The sequence below is a fragment of the Lonchura striata genome, chromosome 1, assembly GCF_050655825.1.
Source record: "Lonchura striata isolate lonStrDom1 chromosome 1, ASM5065582v1, whole genome shotgun sequence".
NCBI lineage: Eukaryota > Metazoa > Chordata > Aves > Passeriformes > Estrildidae > Lonchura > Lonchura striata.
In genome coordinates, this window is record NC_140703.1 from 34,134,539 (window position 1) to 34,147,494 (window position 12,956).

At 41.9% G+C, this 12,956-nt stretch overlaps 1 protein-coding gene across 2 annotated transcripts in view; it reads right to left on the bottom strand.

Moving 5' to 3' along the window:
* Positions 1–1,277: 1,277 nt before the first annotated feature.
* Positions 1,278–12,956, bottom strand: part of INTS4 (integrator complex subunit 4) — a 32,179-nt gene continuing 20,500 nt past the window's right edge. For both annotated transcript variants that reach the window (XM_021533978.4, XM_021533977.4), the window contains exons 17-23: positions 10,960–11,040; positions 9,161–9,291; positions 8,201–8,260; positions 6,423–6,582; positions 5,963–6,106; positions 5,123–5,243; positions 1,278–2,845 (exon numbers count right to left, since the gene is read on the bottom strand). In XM_021533978.4, the coding sequence (XP_021389653.1) occupies positions 2,652–2,845; positions 5,123–5,243; positions 5,963–6,106; positions 6,423–6,582; positions 8,201–8,260; positions 9,161–9,291; positions 10,960–11,040 (891 nt within the window). In that variant the 3' untranslated portion in view covers positions 1,278–2,651. The remainder of the gene's footprint in view (positions 2,846–5,122; positions 5,244–5,962; positions 6,107–6,422; positions 6,583–8,200; positions 8,261–9,160; positions 9,292–10,959; positions 11,041–12,956) is intronic.

Genomic DNA, 12,956 nt, shown 5'->3' on the forward strand with positions numbered 1-12,956 from the left:
CTCCTCTGCCTTTCTGGGCTGCCTGTGGGCAGCAGGCCAAGGGAGGGGGTTCCCCCCTCTGCTCACCCTGGTGAGACCCTACCTGCAGTGCTGCATCCAGCTCTGGGGCTCCCAACATAAGGATGTCAACATGTGGAACAAGTCCAGATGAGAACATGAAAATGCTGAAAGGGCTGGAGCACCTTTGCTGTGGAGAGGCTGAGAGAGTTGGGGTTGCTCAGTCTGGAGAAGAGACGGCTCTGGGGAAACCTGAGAGCTCCTTCCAGTACCTGAAGGGGCTACAAGAGAGCTGGAGGGGCACTTGGAAAAGGGCATGAAGTGATAGGACAAGGCGGGAGGGCTTTAACCTGAAAGAGGGAAGGATTATATTGGATGATTAATTAGTCATCTGCTTACACAGGTGAAACTGAAGGAGGAAAGGAAAAGCTGTTATTTCTTCCATGATCCAAACCAGGAATCAGAAAAAGATCTACAGAGAAGCCAACTGCAGAATGCTCTCAGTAGCAGATTGGAAATGTTCATAGCAGCCTTACATTTTCAGCTTGTTTTAGGCATCTTGAAATTACAGATGGAAGAACTTTTCCACAGCCCTGCATTATCTGATTCTCAGCAGCATTACAGAAGGCACTCACTCTTTGCCTGGTATGTTATATGGAAGGGGGTCAAGGACAGCATGAGGGGAACAAAATAGTAGAAATTTGATCCAGTACTTAGCAAAAGAGAGAAAGATGCCAAAATTTTGATACTGAAAGTATCTGCTGTGCCCACCAAGCATCCATTGTGGTCTGGAGCCTATGGACACCATCTAAATTAGAAACACTACTGAGATGACAAACTGCACAAAATACTGGTGAAGTGCAAAAATGAGGGGAAGAAAAAGCAAAAAGTCTTTAATGAGCTCACTCAGCTTGTCAAATATCTGCCCAGACACAGCCTCCTAATGAGAGATACATCAGCCCTGTCTGCTGGGAACTGAACTGAGGATGCCAAAGACAAGTCAGACAATAACAACTCAGCTGTCAGATGGGCAGGCGATTTTCAAAGCAGTGCCCTAAAGGTGAGACACCAAAAAACAGTTTGTAAGAGCAGAAGCACTAAGAAAGTAAATTTAATTCAAGGAATCAAGCAGCAGCAAAGTTTTATGGTTATGAGCCTTTGGGCTACAACTCACACAGTGCTAAAAAACTTAAATCACAAAAAACATGCAGTGATCTTATTAGCCAAGGACCATGTAGGCATCCATGTTCACTTTTATTATAAAAAAAGAAACAATAGCATGAGGTTTGCAATTTTATTGTAGGAAAGCATGTAAGGGGTTATTTACACTAAATACAACTGCAAAGTATTTCTTCACTGTTTTGTTTAGTTGCTAAAAATACACCTCTTTTTAAAAAGAAAAAAACCCCAACTGATTAATGAACACAGGCAACATTTGGCTGCTGCACTAGAATGTTTCACACATTAGGTCCTCCTAAAAAATCCTGCCAAAGGATTGCTACAAATCATAGGAGGTTCCTCAGTCCACTAAGCCTGGCACACAGAAACAATGCACAGACACACTTCCTGACAGGAACGTAAAATGGATCATGTTTTAACTAAATTCTTGTGTCTCTGCACTCCCAGCTCACCTCCAGAGGGAAACACTGACAAGCTGCCCAACTGCTGCTGAACAGAGGGTGTTTGGCTACTTCAACTGGCAAGAAAGACTTTTAGTGCCAAAAGTGCTGCTGAATTGAAAATCATGGATTTTCACATCCCACTAGGACTGGATCAGGCTAGGATCATCACACAGAAACAGATCCTGTAAAACTTAGTGGGTTGTGGTTAGGAATTTTCCAACTGGTACTTACGTTGCTCCTCAAGCTGTACAAAGGTGCAACAGGAGACAAACTGCTTTGTTGCTGTAGCTCAGTTAAACCCCACGTCCTGCTGACTGAAGTTCTGCCACCTGCACAAAGAGGTTCCTCCTGCCCCTGCACCATCAACAACCTGTGCCCTCCCCAGAGCTGGACCAGCTTCAGTACAGCTGGAGAGGATGTAGAACAGCAATTGGCAATTTCCTTCCTAGGTGCTGTTCCCACGCAAGAACAATAGTACTTTTTAGAATATATTTTTTTCTGTTAAAAAATTAGGTACCAGTGCACAAATCCAAGTTTTAGACATTAAAAAAAAAACCCAAAAAACAAAAAAACAAACCCAAACAATCAAAACCAAAACAACCAAACCCAGAAAACTGCAGAAACAAACCAACAATCCCACACAAAACACAAAATGCTGAACTCAGCTTCACTTCAGAGTACTGTAAAAATAACATTGAATTATGTGTCCAAGGATTTACATAGTAAATACATAGCAGAAAACCTAGAGGCCTTGGAAAAAGACTTTTTGTAGGTAAAAACTGAAGGTATAGCCCGATGAAATTATTACTGGAATACTGATTGAGAACTGTTCTGTTTCTGTTGAGTCAATATAGAAAAACCTGCATTTTCTTGAAACCACTCCTAACTAGCTGAGCATCTCCTGCTGCTTAAGAGACCAACTGCTCTTCAGCAGCTTTATTTTGACTCCCTTTATGCATGTAAAGGCTCTTTTGGCTTGGTTTGCTGTCTTGGACACAACAAACCCATAAATAGGTTTTTCAGTGCCAGCCTTCACCGCCTGGCAGGTTTGGGCATTATATACACCTTGACGGGTTTGCTGAAGGGGATGGTCCCCTCTATGCCATTTTCAGAGGCTGGGAGAGCCTCCAAGCTCTCACTCCAGGTAGATTTAGGAATTCTGGTAGATGCTTTGCTCCTGTTGGAGTTGTAAGCCAGCAGCAATCGCACCTCAATCTGACATGGCTCTGCAGAGAAAAAAAATAGAACAATCCAAATGTGATTGTCATTGCACAGTGAACAATCAACATCAAATGAATTTTAATTTCACGTATGGTGGGTATGTACAGACCTGTTCTGGAGTGACTAGAATCCAGTCTAGTGTCTGAAAACAAGCTTTTGGCATTACATTCAGCACAGCAGAACTAAGGACTATTCTAGGTTTATCCCCCTCTCTTTGTCATCATTTAAATCTTACCACTAACTTACAACCTTCAAAAATAACTGTTGGAAAGTTACTACAGTGAAATAGTAACAATCATTAAAACCCCCACAGAACTAGCAGGCCCTGCTCACTGTATTTATGTCAGGATCAGTCCAGATAACATCTGGCAACACTTGTGGCACAGGCGATTACTTGAAGATTCTCTATTTGTTGGAAGTTTTTGCATGCCCAACAGCCTCTTCCTCTCTTTCACCAACTATGCAGCTGGGCAGAACAAGGTTCCTAATACTGTCCTAGGATAATTTCAATTTACTCTTCTCTCAGTGGTCATAACAGAACAGGGGTTTCAGTATACACAGTATTACCCTGGACTTACTGCTGGACCTACATACACAACAAAGTTCTCCTTTCTAGACTGAAAACCAGATTTGTTTAGGTTTTCTTTATGGATGGTACTGGTTTGGGCTGGGATAAAATTAACTTTCCTTCATAGTAGCTTGCAGGATGCTTGTTTGGGATTTGTGACCAAAACAGTGTCAATAGCACAGGGATGTTGTAGCTATCACTGCACAGTGTAATACCCATGAGTTTTCTCACATTGCCTTTCTGATCCTCTACCTGTCCCACTGGGGAGTGAGCACCAGGTGGTGTGCAGGACTTAACTGTATACCAGGGATAAACATAACAGGACCACATTAATGAAACCTAAATGAAACCTGCTGAAACCCACAGGATTTTAAGATTCCACATCTAGAACTGCAGGGATCTCCAGCTGAGAATCATCAGCACCCGACAGAACACAAGAAATAACTCTTTTGCACAGGGACTCCACCTTCAGCCAACACCTCCCTAAGCTCACTTGTCACTCCACCAACTCTTATTTGCAGCCTGCAGTCACTTCTTTCACTTCTGCTTTATATCTGGCAGTTAATCAGTGCTTTGCACTTGAACATTCTCCTTCCTAAGCACACTCTTTCAACTGGCCTTTAACGAGTTTTATTGTCTTGAATTTCAAGGCAATTCTGACCCTGTTTTCTGAGGCCCTCCCAGCTCAGTTTCTTCCCCCTGTTTTATATGCCTAAGTGCCAATGTCAAAGTTAGTGATTAAAATAATGCCTAGAGGAGACACCAGAACAGCATGCCTCAGGTCCATGCTTAAAATGCCCTTGAACACTGCAGAAGTAGAAATAAGGACTTCAGCTCCCTCTGGTGAAGTAATAGGAACAGCCCTTAAACCCAGATACTTCCAGTCCTAGAAACAGTACCATGTTTTCTTCTCCAAAACAAAACTAAGACAGCAGGATGAGTGAATACACCATGGAGATACTATATAAAAAAAGCATATGTGAAGGAACATGGAATAAACAAAATTCTGTTGGTTAAAATAAAAAAATCAACAAATCCAACGAAAAATTGCTCAGAAAAAAAAAACCTCTCAGAGGAAACCCCCACATTTGAATAAAGGTGAAGAGATTAAAAGAAAATAGGACAAATGGAGCTGTGAATCAAATACACTTTGCATTTGTTGTTTGAAGTCCACAAGCCAATTACTGAAGTGCTTCCATGGGGAAGTGTGAACAGCAGCTGGGACTGAAGAGGACTGTTGGAGTCACATCATCATCAGAACTAAAGGTGGGGTTTTCAGGGCATTAAAAGGGTGAAAGTTGAATCAGCAATGAAATTGTACTGCTGTACTGTTCCCTGCCATGCTCTGATACCTGTGAGACCCGAAACAACAACTTACAAGGAGTCAGTTTAGCACAATCCCGTGCCTTTACCTGAGGATGCAGACCTGGCTCCTTTGCTCTGCACATGAGTGGGTGACCTCACCTTGAACACAGCTCTCACGGGAAGGCTCCCAGGGCTCTCCCAAAACAGCATCCCCTTTAATAACTTACAGAGCAGCAGTGTCTGGTAAACAGGGAGCTGTAACTGCTCAAAGGCCTGATCGACACCAAGGGCAGCACAACCACAGCTGCAGAGTCCAGGATCCTCAGAGCCCCCCAGACTGTGGGTATGTAACTTGTGTCTAATGGAAGTGCAGCCACACAGCCACATTAACTTGTATAATTAACATTACCTGTCCAGGCTGTGTGAGAGAGGTAAACCTGAGTTATCAGCCTGTGCCTCCCAGGGCCAGGATTTCGGAAGTCAGCTGGTTTAGGATGGATTATCTGTGCTTGTCCATCTGGATACAACACCTAGAGGGGAACAAGAAAAAGAAAAGGAAAAAAAAATAAAGGAATGACTGCACGGGAGATCTACACAGTGGAACAGTGCATTACTTGGCTGTTTACTGTGTATGAGTTAGGAAGGAAAGACAAGTGGGCTTTAGCTTGGAGCCAGAAGTTCAGCTGCCCCGGATATAACAGCCACATGCTGCCATTCAAACCCACAGCACAGGTGGAAAAATGGCCACACTAACATCACCTTCTTCCTCTGCATTCTAACTGAGGATTTTGTTCTTTGTAAAGCAGTGATGCTGCACAGATCATACCACTCCTACCTCCTCAGCTGCATGAAAAACTGATTCAGCAGCAAGAAGAAAACTAGAAATACAGAGAGCCAAGAGCCTGCATATCTTTGTGCCACACAGAACAACTTCTTTTGCTTCTTTTCCTCCTACTAGATCAGCTGGAAGCTCACCAGCACTTATTGGTGTTCATGTCCATAACATGCACAGTGCACATGGAAGCACAGAATGACATCCAAGTGCTCAAAGCAAACTCAGAACTGCACCCAAGTCAACTCTCAGCCCACTACAGACAAACCAGTTTCTGAATGACTGGTCAAAACCCAGAAATCCAGCATTGTTACTAATAAAGTATATCATTACTTGCAATCTAAAAGCATTGACATGCTCAAAGAAATTCCCCCCAAGACATAATCTTGTTCGCATTTATGTCAAATGACTTCTTACCTGAACTTTAACAGTTCCTTGGGGATCCTGCACGTGTTCCAGAGTTGCATCAACATCCAGTGCCACAACCAATCCTGATGTAAACCTCAGGGGATTATCAGATTCACCAGTAGGCTCAATGATATTTGCAGTGGCTCTATGGAGCTGTTAGGGGCAAAGCCATTGGCAAATTCAGAAGGTGGGGGAAAGAGGAAAAAAAAAACAAACCATAGTTACTACTCTTCTTAACAGAGACCTGCATCAACTTTGGATTTTTTTTTTTAATATTGCGAGGAATTACTAGGTTTTTAATGTTTTTAGCAGTAGTCTGGAGGATGCTAGATAAGAAGACAAACAAGAAATAAGTAAGAGTTGTGTCTGACAAGACCCTGAATTCTAAAAGCTTAATGGTGTATTAGAAAGCAGTCAGATGCCAAGACAGTCCACAAGGATATTGCTTTTTATTTTCTGTTAAACCAACCTGCTCTGGAAGAGGAAGGTGGAGGAAGGTACTTTGCCTCAACGTTGTCTGAAGAATCTTGACCACTTCTGAAGGCTTGGACGTCACAAGTCTGGGCATTAAGTCCAGCAGTTTATCTACAAAACTGCCTTGCATATGTGGGAGCTCAGAGATGAAACATCTGTATCAAGAATAGATTAACAATCAAATATATTTTTCAACTTTTCCCACAGTATTGTTATTTTTAGTCAAGCTACTTTAATACTTATATTTAGTTATAATGACAGAATTAGCTACCTGCCTTTCTCTTCTGATGTATCTCATTCATAAGAGATGACTTGTGTTGGGACTGTGCCTTGCACTCAAACTGACACCACCAAGGGCTATGTAGTGTGGGCAGCAGGTCAAAGGAGGGGATTCTCCCCCTCTTCTTTGCCCTCATGAGATCCCCCCTGGAGTACTGTGCCCAGTTCTGGAGCTCACAGTGTAAGAAGAACAGAGGAGGCCAGGAACATGCTCAGAGGGCTGGAGCACCTCTGTTAGGAAGACAGGCTGAGTGAGTTGGGAGTGTTTAGCCTGGAGAAGGGAAGGCTCCAGGGAGACCCCATTGCAATTTTTCAGTACTTAGAGGGGGCTTATAAAGAAGACTACACAGGCAAATCATGACAAGACAAATGAGAATTGTTTTAAACTACAAGAGGAAATATTTAGATTTGATTTTAGAAGGAGATTTTTCACTGTGAGGGTGGTGAGGCACTGGCACAGGTTGCCCTGAAAGGCTGTGGAAGCCCCATCCCTGGAGTGTTTAAGGCCAGGCTGGATGGAGTTCTGCCCTAGTGGAAGGTGTCTCTGCTCATGGCAGATGCAACAAGATGGTCTTTAAGATCCCTTCCAACCTAAACCCTTCTATGATTCTGTGATTCTATGATTTTATGACTCAGCAAGGAATTGTATAGCTAGTCCAGAGATACAAGTATCTTTAGTTGGCTTAGCAGAATTTTATTTCTAGTTCTGCCTAAATTCACATTTATTATAAGCTTGGCAGTCGTGGCTGGTTAACTGATAAGAAAACAGGACCAAATCTGTCCTACCCTAATGCCCATCTGGAGCTGGAAGATAGAACTCTTTCATTTTGTGTGTATCTTTTCCTTGCACAGAGTCTCAGCAGAATTCATCACTATTTCACAGAACCAGAACCATAGAATGGTTTGGAAGGGACCTCAAAGATTACCTGGTTCCACAGCCCTGCCATAGGCAGGGACAGCTTTCACTAGAATCAATCCAATCATCAAACTGACACTTAATACATCTATTCTCCCTGGAAGTAAAGGTGACTACTAAGAGGTGGCAAAAGCAGTAGACAGGGCCAGGAAAGATACTGCAGAATTCTTCTCTGACTTATTGCTACATGATGAGTACATCAAGGGTAATCAGCTTTTTATTAAGCTCTGAAAGTCAAAACACTTTCAGCAGACTTCAGGAGACAAAATAACAAAAAAAAATTTAAGTATTTATCAAAACAGCATCTACTCAGAATAGATAAATCCCCATAAATACAAGAAAAAAGCCAGCTATTCTATAAAAAAATAATTCAGAGCACATGTTTCTGAAGTACCAGCATAATATCATGGTATTAAGGAGTTTAACTACAAAGGTTCTTCTTGCTTTTATTATTATCACATGACAGTTCCCAATGTAGGACAGCAGGGAAGGGAGATGTGAAGAGATGAAAAACAAAGTGAATATCCCCTGATGACAATGGTGGTGATATAAAGTGAAGAAGCAATAGAGTTTGTCACCTCTGAAATGAATCCACTTCTTGGAGGAATTTTTCACACATCCCAAAAAGAGGTTCCACTCTGTAATTAAAATAATATTCCTTGGTTTACTTTTAAAGAAAGAAAAATGGCTCTATGGCTATACACATTGAGATGGTTTGGAATCCAATTGGACCTCTTAAAAATGGGAAGATTTTAGTTTTTGAACCAAAAAAGTATTCCTCACTTATCTATCTCCCCCTCTTACATAAAAACCCCCATTTGCATAAGGCACTAATTAAGTTCCCAAAGCTACTGTTAGAGAATACTCATTTTCCACCTATAAAACAAGTGGTTAAAAGGCTAATATATTATGGACGTCCACAGTAACACAGTAAATTGATGGCAACAAACCTGAAACAGAAGTAAACTAAGACAGTAGCCAATTTACTCTAATTCCATCAGCTGAAGTTCTCATTCTACAACCATGTGTTACTTCTTTAACTTCATCAGCCAAAACAAACAACTCAGCCTCTCATGTACCTAAGCCTGCGCAGGAGCAGCTTCTGAGTCACACACAGCAGTTGCACATCAGTCAGGAGGACAAGAGTTCCCTGATGCTAAAAAATCAGCAATGAATACCTAATGAAGCAAATGTGTTTGGTACATTCTTTTGATATATTACTTTTCCTCATTTAAGCAGGTCCCAAATATCAACTCTGCAATGTTTTTAACCTACTTATATGTTCCTAAATGAGAGAACTCAACCCACAAAACCCATCTTCCCAATAGTTTTGTCATCTAATTCAGGATTGTGTCCCTATACAGCTGTATCAAAGGTAATAGAAAGCATTTTTTTGTTCTAAATTACTCCAGCAAATGATTATTGGCATGCTGCCCTGTTATGTGTCTAATTTATACTTGCTGTTTTTTTAAACAAAGCTTAAGGACAATAATGTTAGAGCTAACCCTAAGAAGATCCTTAGGTCAGGTGCTCCTTACCCTCTGGTGGTGCGGGCAGTCACTATCAGCTGCAAGGCCTTTGCTTGAAGTCTCATGTGGTGAATAATGACCACTTGTCTACTTTCCACTCCACTGTACATGAACTCCATTTTGTAAGTTTCTTCCAAGATCTGCCAGACAGACACCATAGGGATAAAATAACCATCAGACTGTTAAGCCCTGGTACAACCATGATCACCAGATTCTGGTATTTTTATCTCATACTGAGAAATACATGAAGCAAGAGGGTGTGCTCAAATAAATACAGTTGAGTTCAGTATGACTGTGCAGATGCCAAAGAACTTTCAAGTTATTTAACAGGGAATACTCCCTCATCTTGCATTGACAGCAAGTGACCTACATTCACCATCACAACAGAAAACACTTTCCAGGAGGTTCACACACTACTCAGGAGGGCACGCAAGACAAACATTTCAATTAGAGATGATTTCAAAAGGTGTATGGCTTTTGTTTCTACTCATCAACAGCAGAGAAGGCTTTGATGTACAGCAGTACCTGTCTATTACATCTTAATTATCTGAAGACTCAAAATATCACCAGTTTCCCAGCAGATCCATGAACTTGCTTTTACCCTAGATTTGTTACCAGACTATCGAACACCTTGCTTTGCTTCTTTACCTTTTCTTAGGGTTCAGCTTCAGTTTTTCCAGGATCTGATCATTTATACATCACAGAATCAGAATAACTCAGATTGGATGGGACCTGTGGAATTAATCTAGCCTAGCTCCCTGCCCAGAGCAGGTCTCATTAGATCCAGTAACTTGGGGCCACATCAAATTGCAAACTTCCAACGACAGAGATTCCTCCCACCTTTCTGGGCAACAGTACTCAACCATCCTTACAGGAAATTTTCCCATTATAGCTGATAAAAAATTCTCATAATTTGCCAAGTGCCTCCTGTCCAGAGTAGTCTGGTTCTGTTTCATTTATATCCTGTAATGACAGTGCTAGACAGAAGTAAATCCATCCTGAGGCCTGCTCTTTCCAGGCTGCACCATTCCAGCTCCCTCAGCCTTTCCTTGCAGGTAATGTGCTCCAACCCTTGACCACATTGGTGGCCCTCTGCTGAATTCAGCCCAGTTTGTCAGCCTCTTCCTTCTACTGGAGAGGCCAACACATGACACAGCCCTCCAGATGGCATCTCCCCAGAGCTGGATCATTTCCCAGATCAAGTCATCCCAGTTGCAGCTGGCCTCCTGCAGTGCCTCATATTCAATGTACTGAACACGATGAGGTTCCTGTCATCCCAGTTCCCCAGTGTGTCCAGACCAGCAGCCATGCCCTCCAGCATATCAGCTGGCTCCTCAATTTGCAGGACCCTTACCACCTCTTATTCAAGCTTTGCAATTTCCATTGCCCTCCCCTTGGTCACAGCACAGAGCTGTGGTGGTGGGCAGCCATAATTTATTCTTGAGAAATGCATTCTGGCTGTTCCAAGTAGCTTTGTTGATCTTGTTTAGGAACAGCTTTTATAAGTATTTGGTGCATAACCTTCCCAAGGAAAGGGGCAAGGACAAGCAGCCCACAGTTTCCTGGATCTTCTTTCTTACTCTTCTGGAAGATGAGTGTGATATTTGCCTTTCTACAGAGGTCATGAACTTCCCTCCCTCCCCACTCATCTTTTATAGAGTAGAGAAATTACCTCAGTTTGGGGGACTGAGATTTACTTGGAAAGACTACACCAGTGGAAGGTCTGCTGTGTATAATTGTTCCATGGCAAACAAAAGACTCCTACCCAAGGACTGGCCTCTGTGCAGGCTCAGCTGCTTCCATCTCACCTGTTTTGCTGCAGTAGATGCCAATGCATTCTGTTTCAGGTACAGGGGAGCTGCCACATTCCACAACTTCTCCTGCAAGGCCTACAACAAAAAATAAATAAATTATGATAAATATCCAATTCAGTCTAAACAACTGGTTGAAAAAGCACACCAAAGCTTTCTTTTGTGCTTTTAAATACAACACAAGGAACCAAGGCCTCCAAAATACACATTGTTCTATAAAGAAACAGAGATACCTATGCAACTAGAAAATATAATGGAAGTTAATAATAATATTAACAAAGCTGTGAATGAGAGACTCGTCAAGCCAAACTCCTTGTATTTCATAACCAAGAGCTCACTTGTTATCAACCCCCTGGGACCAAGATCAGGGCAATCTCAGAGGGCAAGAAGTGGGAATAAAAATAACTGTCCCCAGAAACACACTTACTTCCACAGTCACTTTCCTCCACTCCACCAAAATCCTGGAGTTTCTACGAATATTGTGTCTAATTCAGCTGCTGATATTGGTATTAAAAACAAAACAAAAAAAACCCCAACAAACAAACAAGAAAACCCAAAAAAACAAAAACAAAACCCCAGAAAACCCCTCAAAAAAACCAACCAACCAAACAAAAAACCCAAACCAAACAAAAAACCAACAAACCCCCCCCAAAAAAAAAAACCGAAAGATCCCAACTGCCTACCTCACTCTATTTGCTTTTTGCTTTATATTTTAAAAAATGTAGAAAGCTTGACTGACTATTTATATCACTGCCTCCTTTTTGAAGTTGCCTGTACAGACTATATCCTTCCCCCAGGCTGGCACATGAATCCCAGTTAACTACCCCTAAAATCACAGGGTATTTAGAGCCTTTAAAGCTATGGAACCTTTGAGCCTTAAGAGGCTGGGAAATGAAAAAAAAAATTCCCCCAGCAGCTTTTTTACTGTTGGGAAAAGAAGCAACTGGAAAGAAATCTACTGAAAAGGACTACATGGACATTCAGGTTCTCTGAATTTCTAATTGTATTGTATGAGTGGAGGGTGTCCCTGCCTGTAAGAAGGGGTCTGGAATCACATGATTCTCAAAATTCCTTCCAAGCCAAGATATTCTGTGATTCCTGATATTTTCAGTTACTTTCCATTCCATGCACATTAGTGACTCCTCTGCATCACTGATCTATTGACTGTTCTACAGCTCAAGCCAAAAATGGCTGATGCAGCTTTTGCCCTTCTTCCAAACAGAGCACACCTCTGCCAGACACAAAAACCATCTGGTTCATTCCAGTCAAACCCTGGAGAAGGACAACAAAGCTATCTCCAAAGGCTAGTGCTCTGCCTGCACAGCACATTTCCCTTTGCATTTAGCTGGATTGTACTGAACCGTACCACTGCTCATCTGAAATACCTTTGGGTGATAAATAATATTCCAAGGATTTGAGGCCTGCCATGAGATATGCCAACTGGCAACTATGCATTAGCAAAGCAACTGAAATCTATCCTTGGTTTTACGTAACAAAGCTTTCATTGAGTCCCTTCTGGAAACCTGTTTGCTGCTTGTTTTACTTCTTGCTTTATATGTGTATAAGTTACACTCAAACACCAAAGAATGCCAAGAGACTAATTTAAATACTACTGCCAGCTTACAGCCCTGAGCAATCTGATCCAGTGGAATCCCTGACCACAGCAGGGGTGATGGAACTAGAGGGTCCCTTCCAATTCAAGACTTTCTATGAAGTAAAAAATTAGTTCTTGTTTACAGCAAGAAGCTGACTTTGAAAAGAGACTTTTGCAAAGGGCTGCTGCAATGGTGTCTAAGTAGTCACTTGACCTGCTAACACTAAATAGACAGATCATTTCAGCACTACAGAAGAAAGCATGACTGATATGAAGGCTTAAGAACTCCTCTAGCACTGGTACCAATAAACCTATCTCTGCAAATCACCATCTATAAAAATGGCAGCAGTCTAACAAAGAACATTCCAGTAGCCACAAGCAGGGAAAAGTTGCTCTCCTA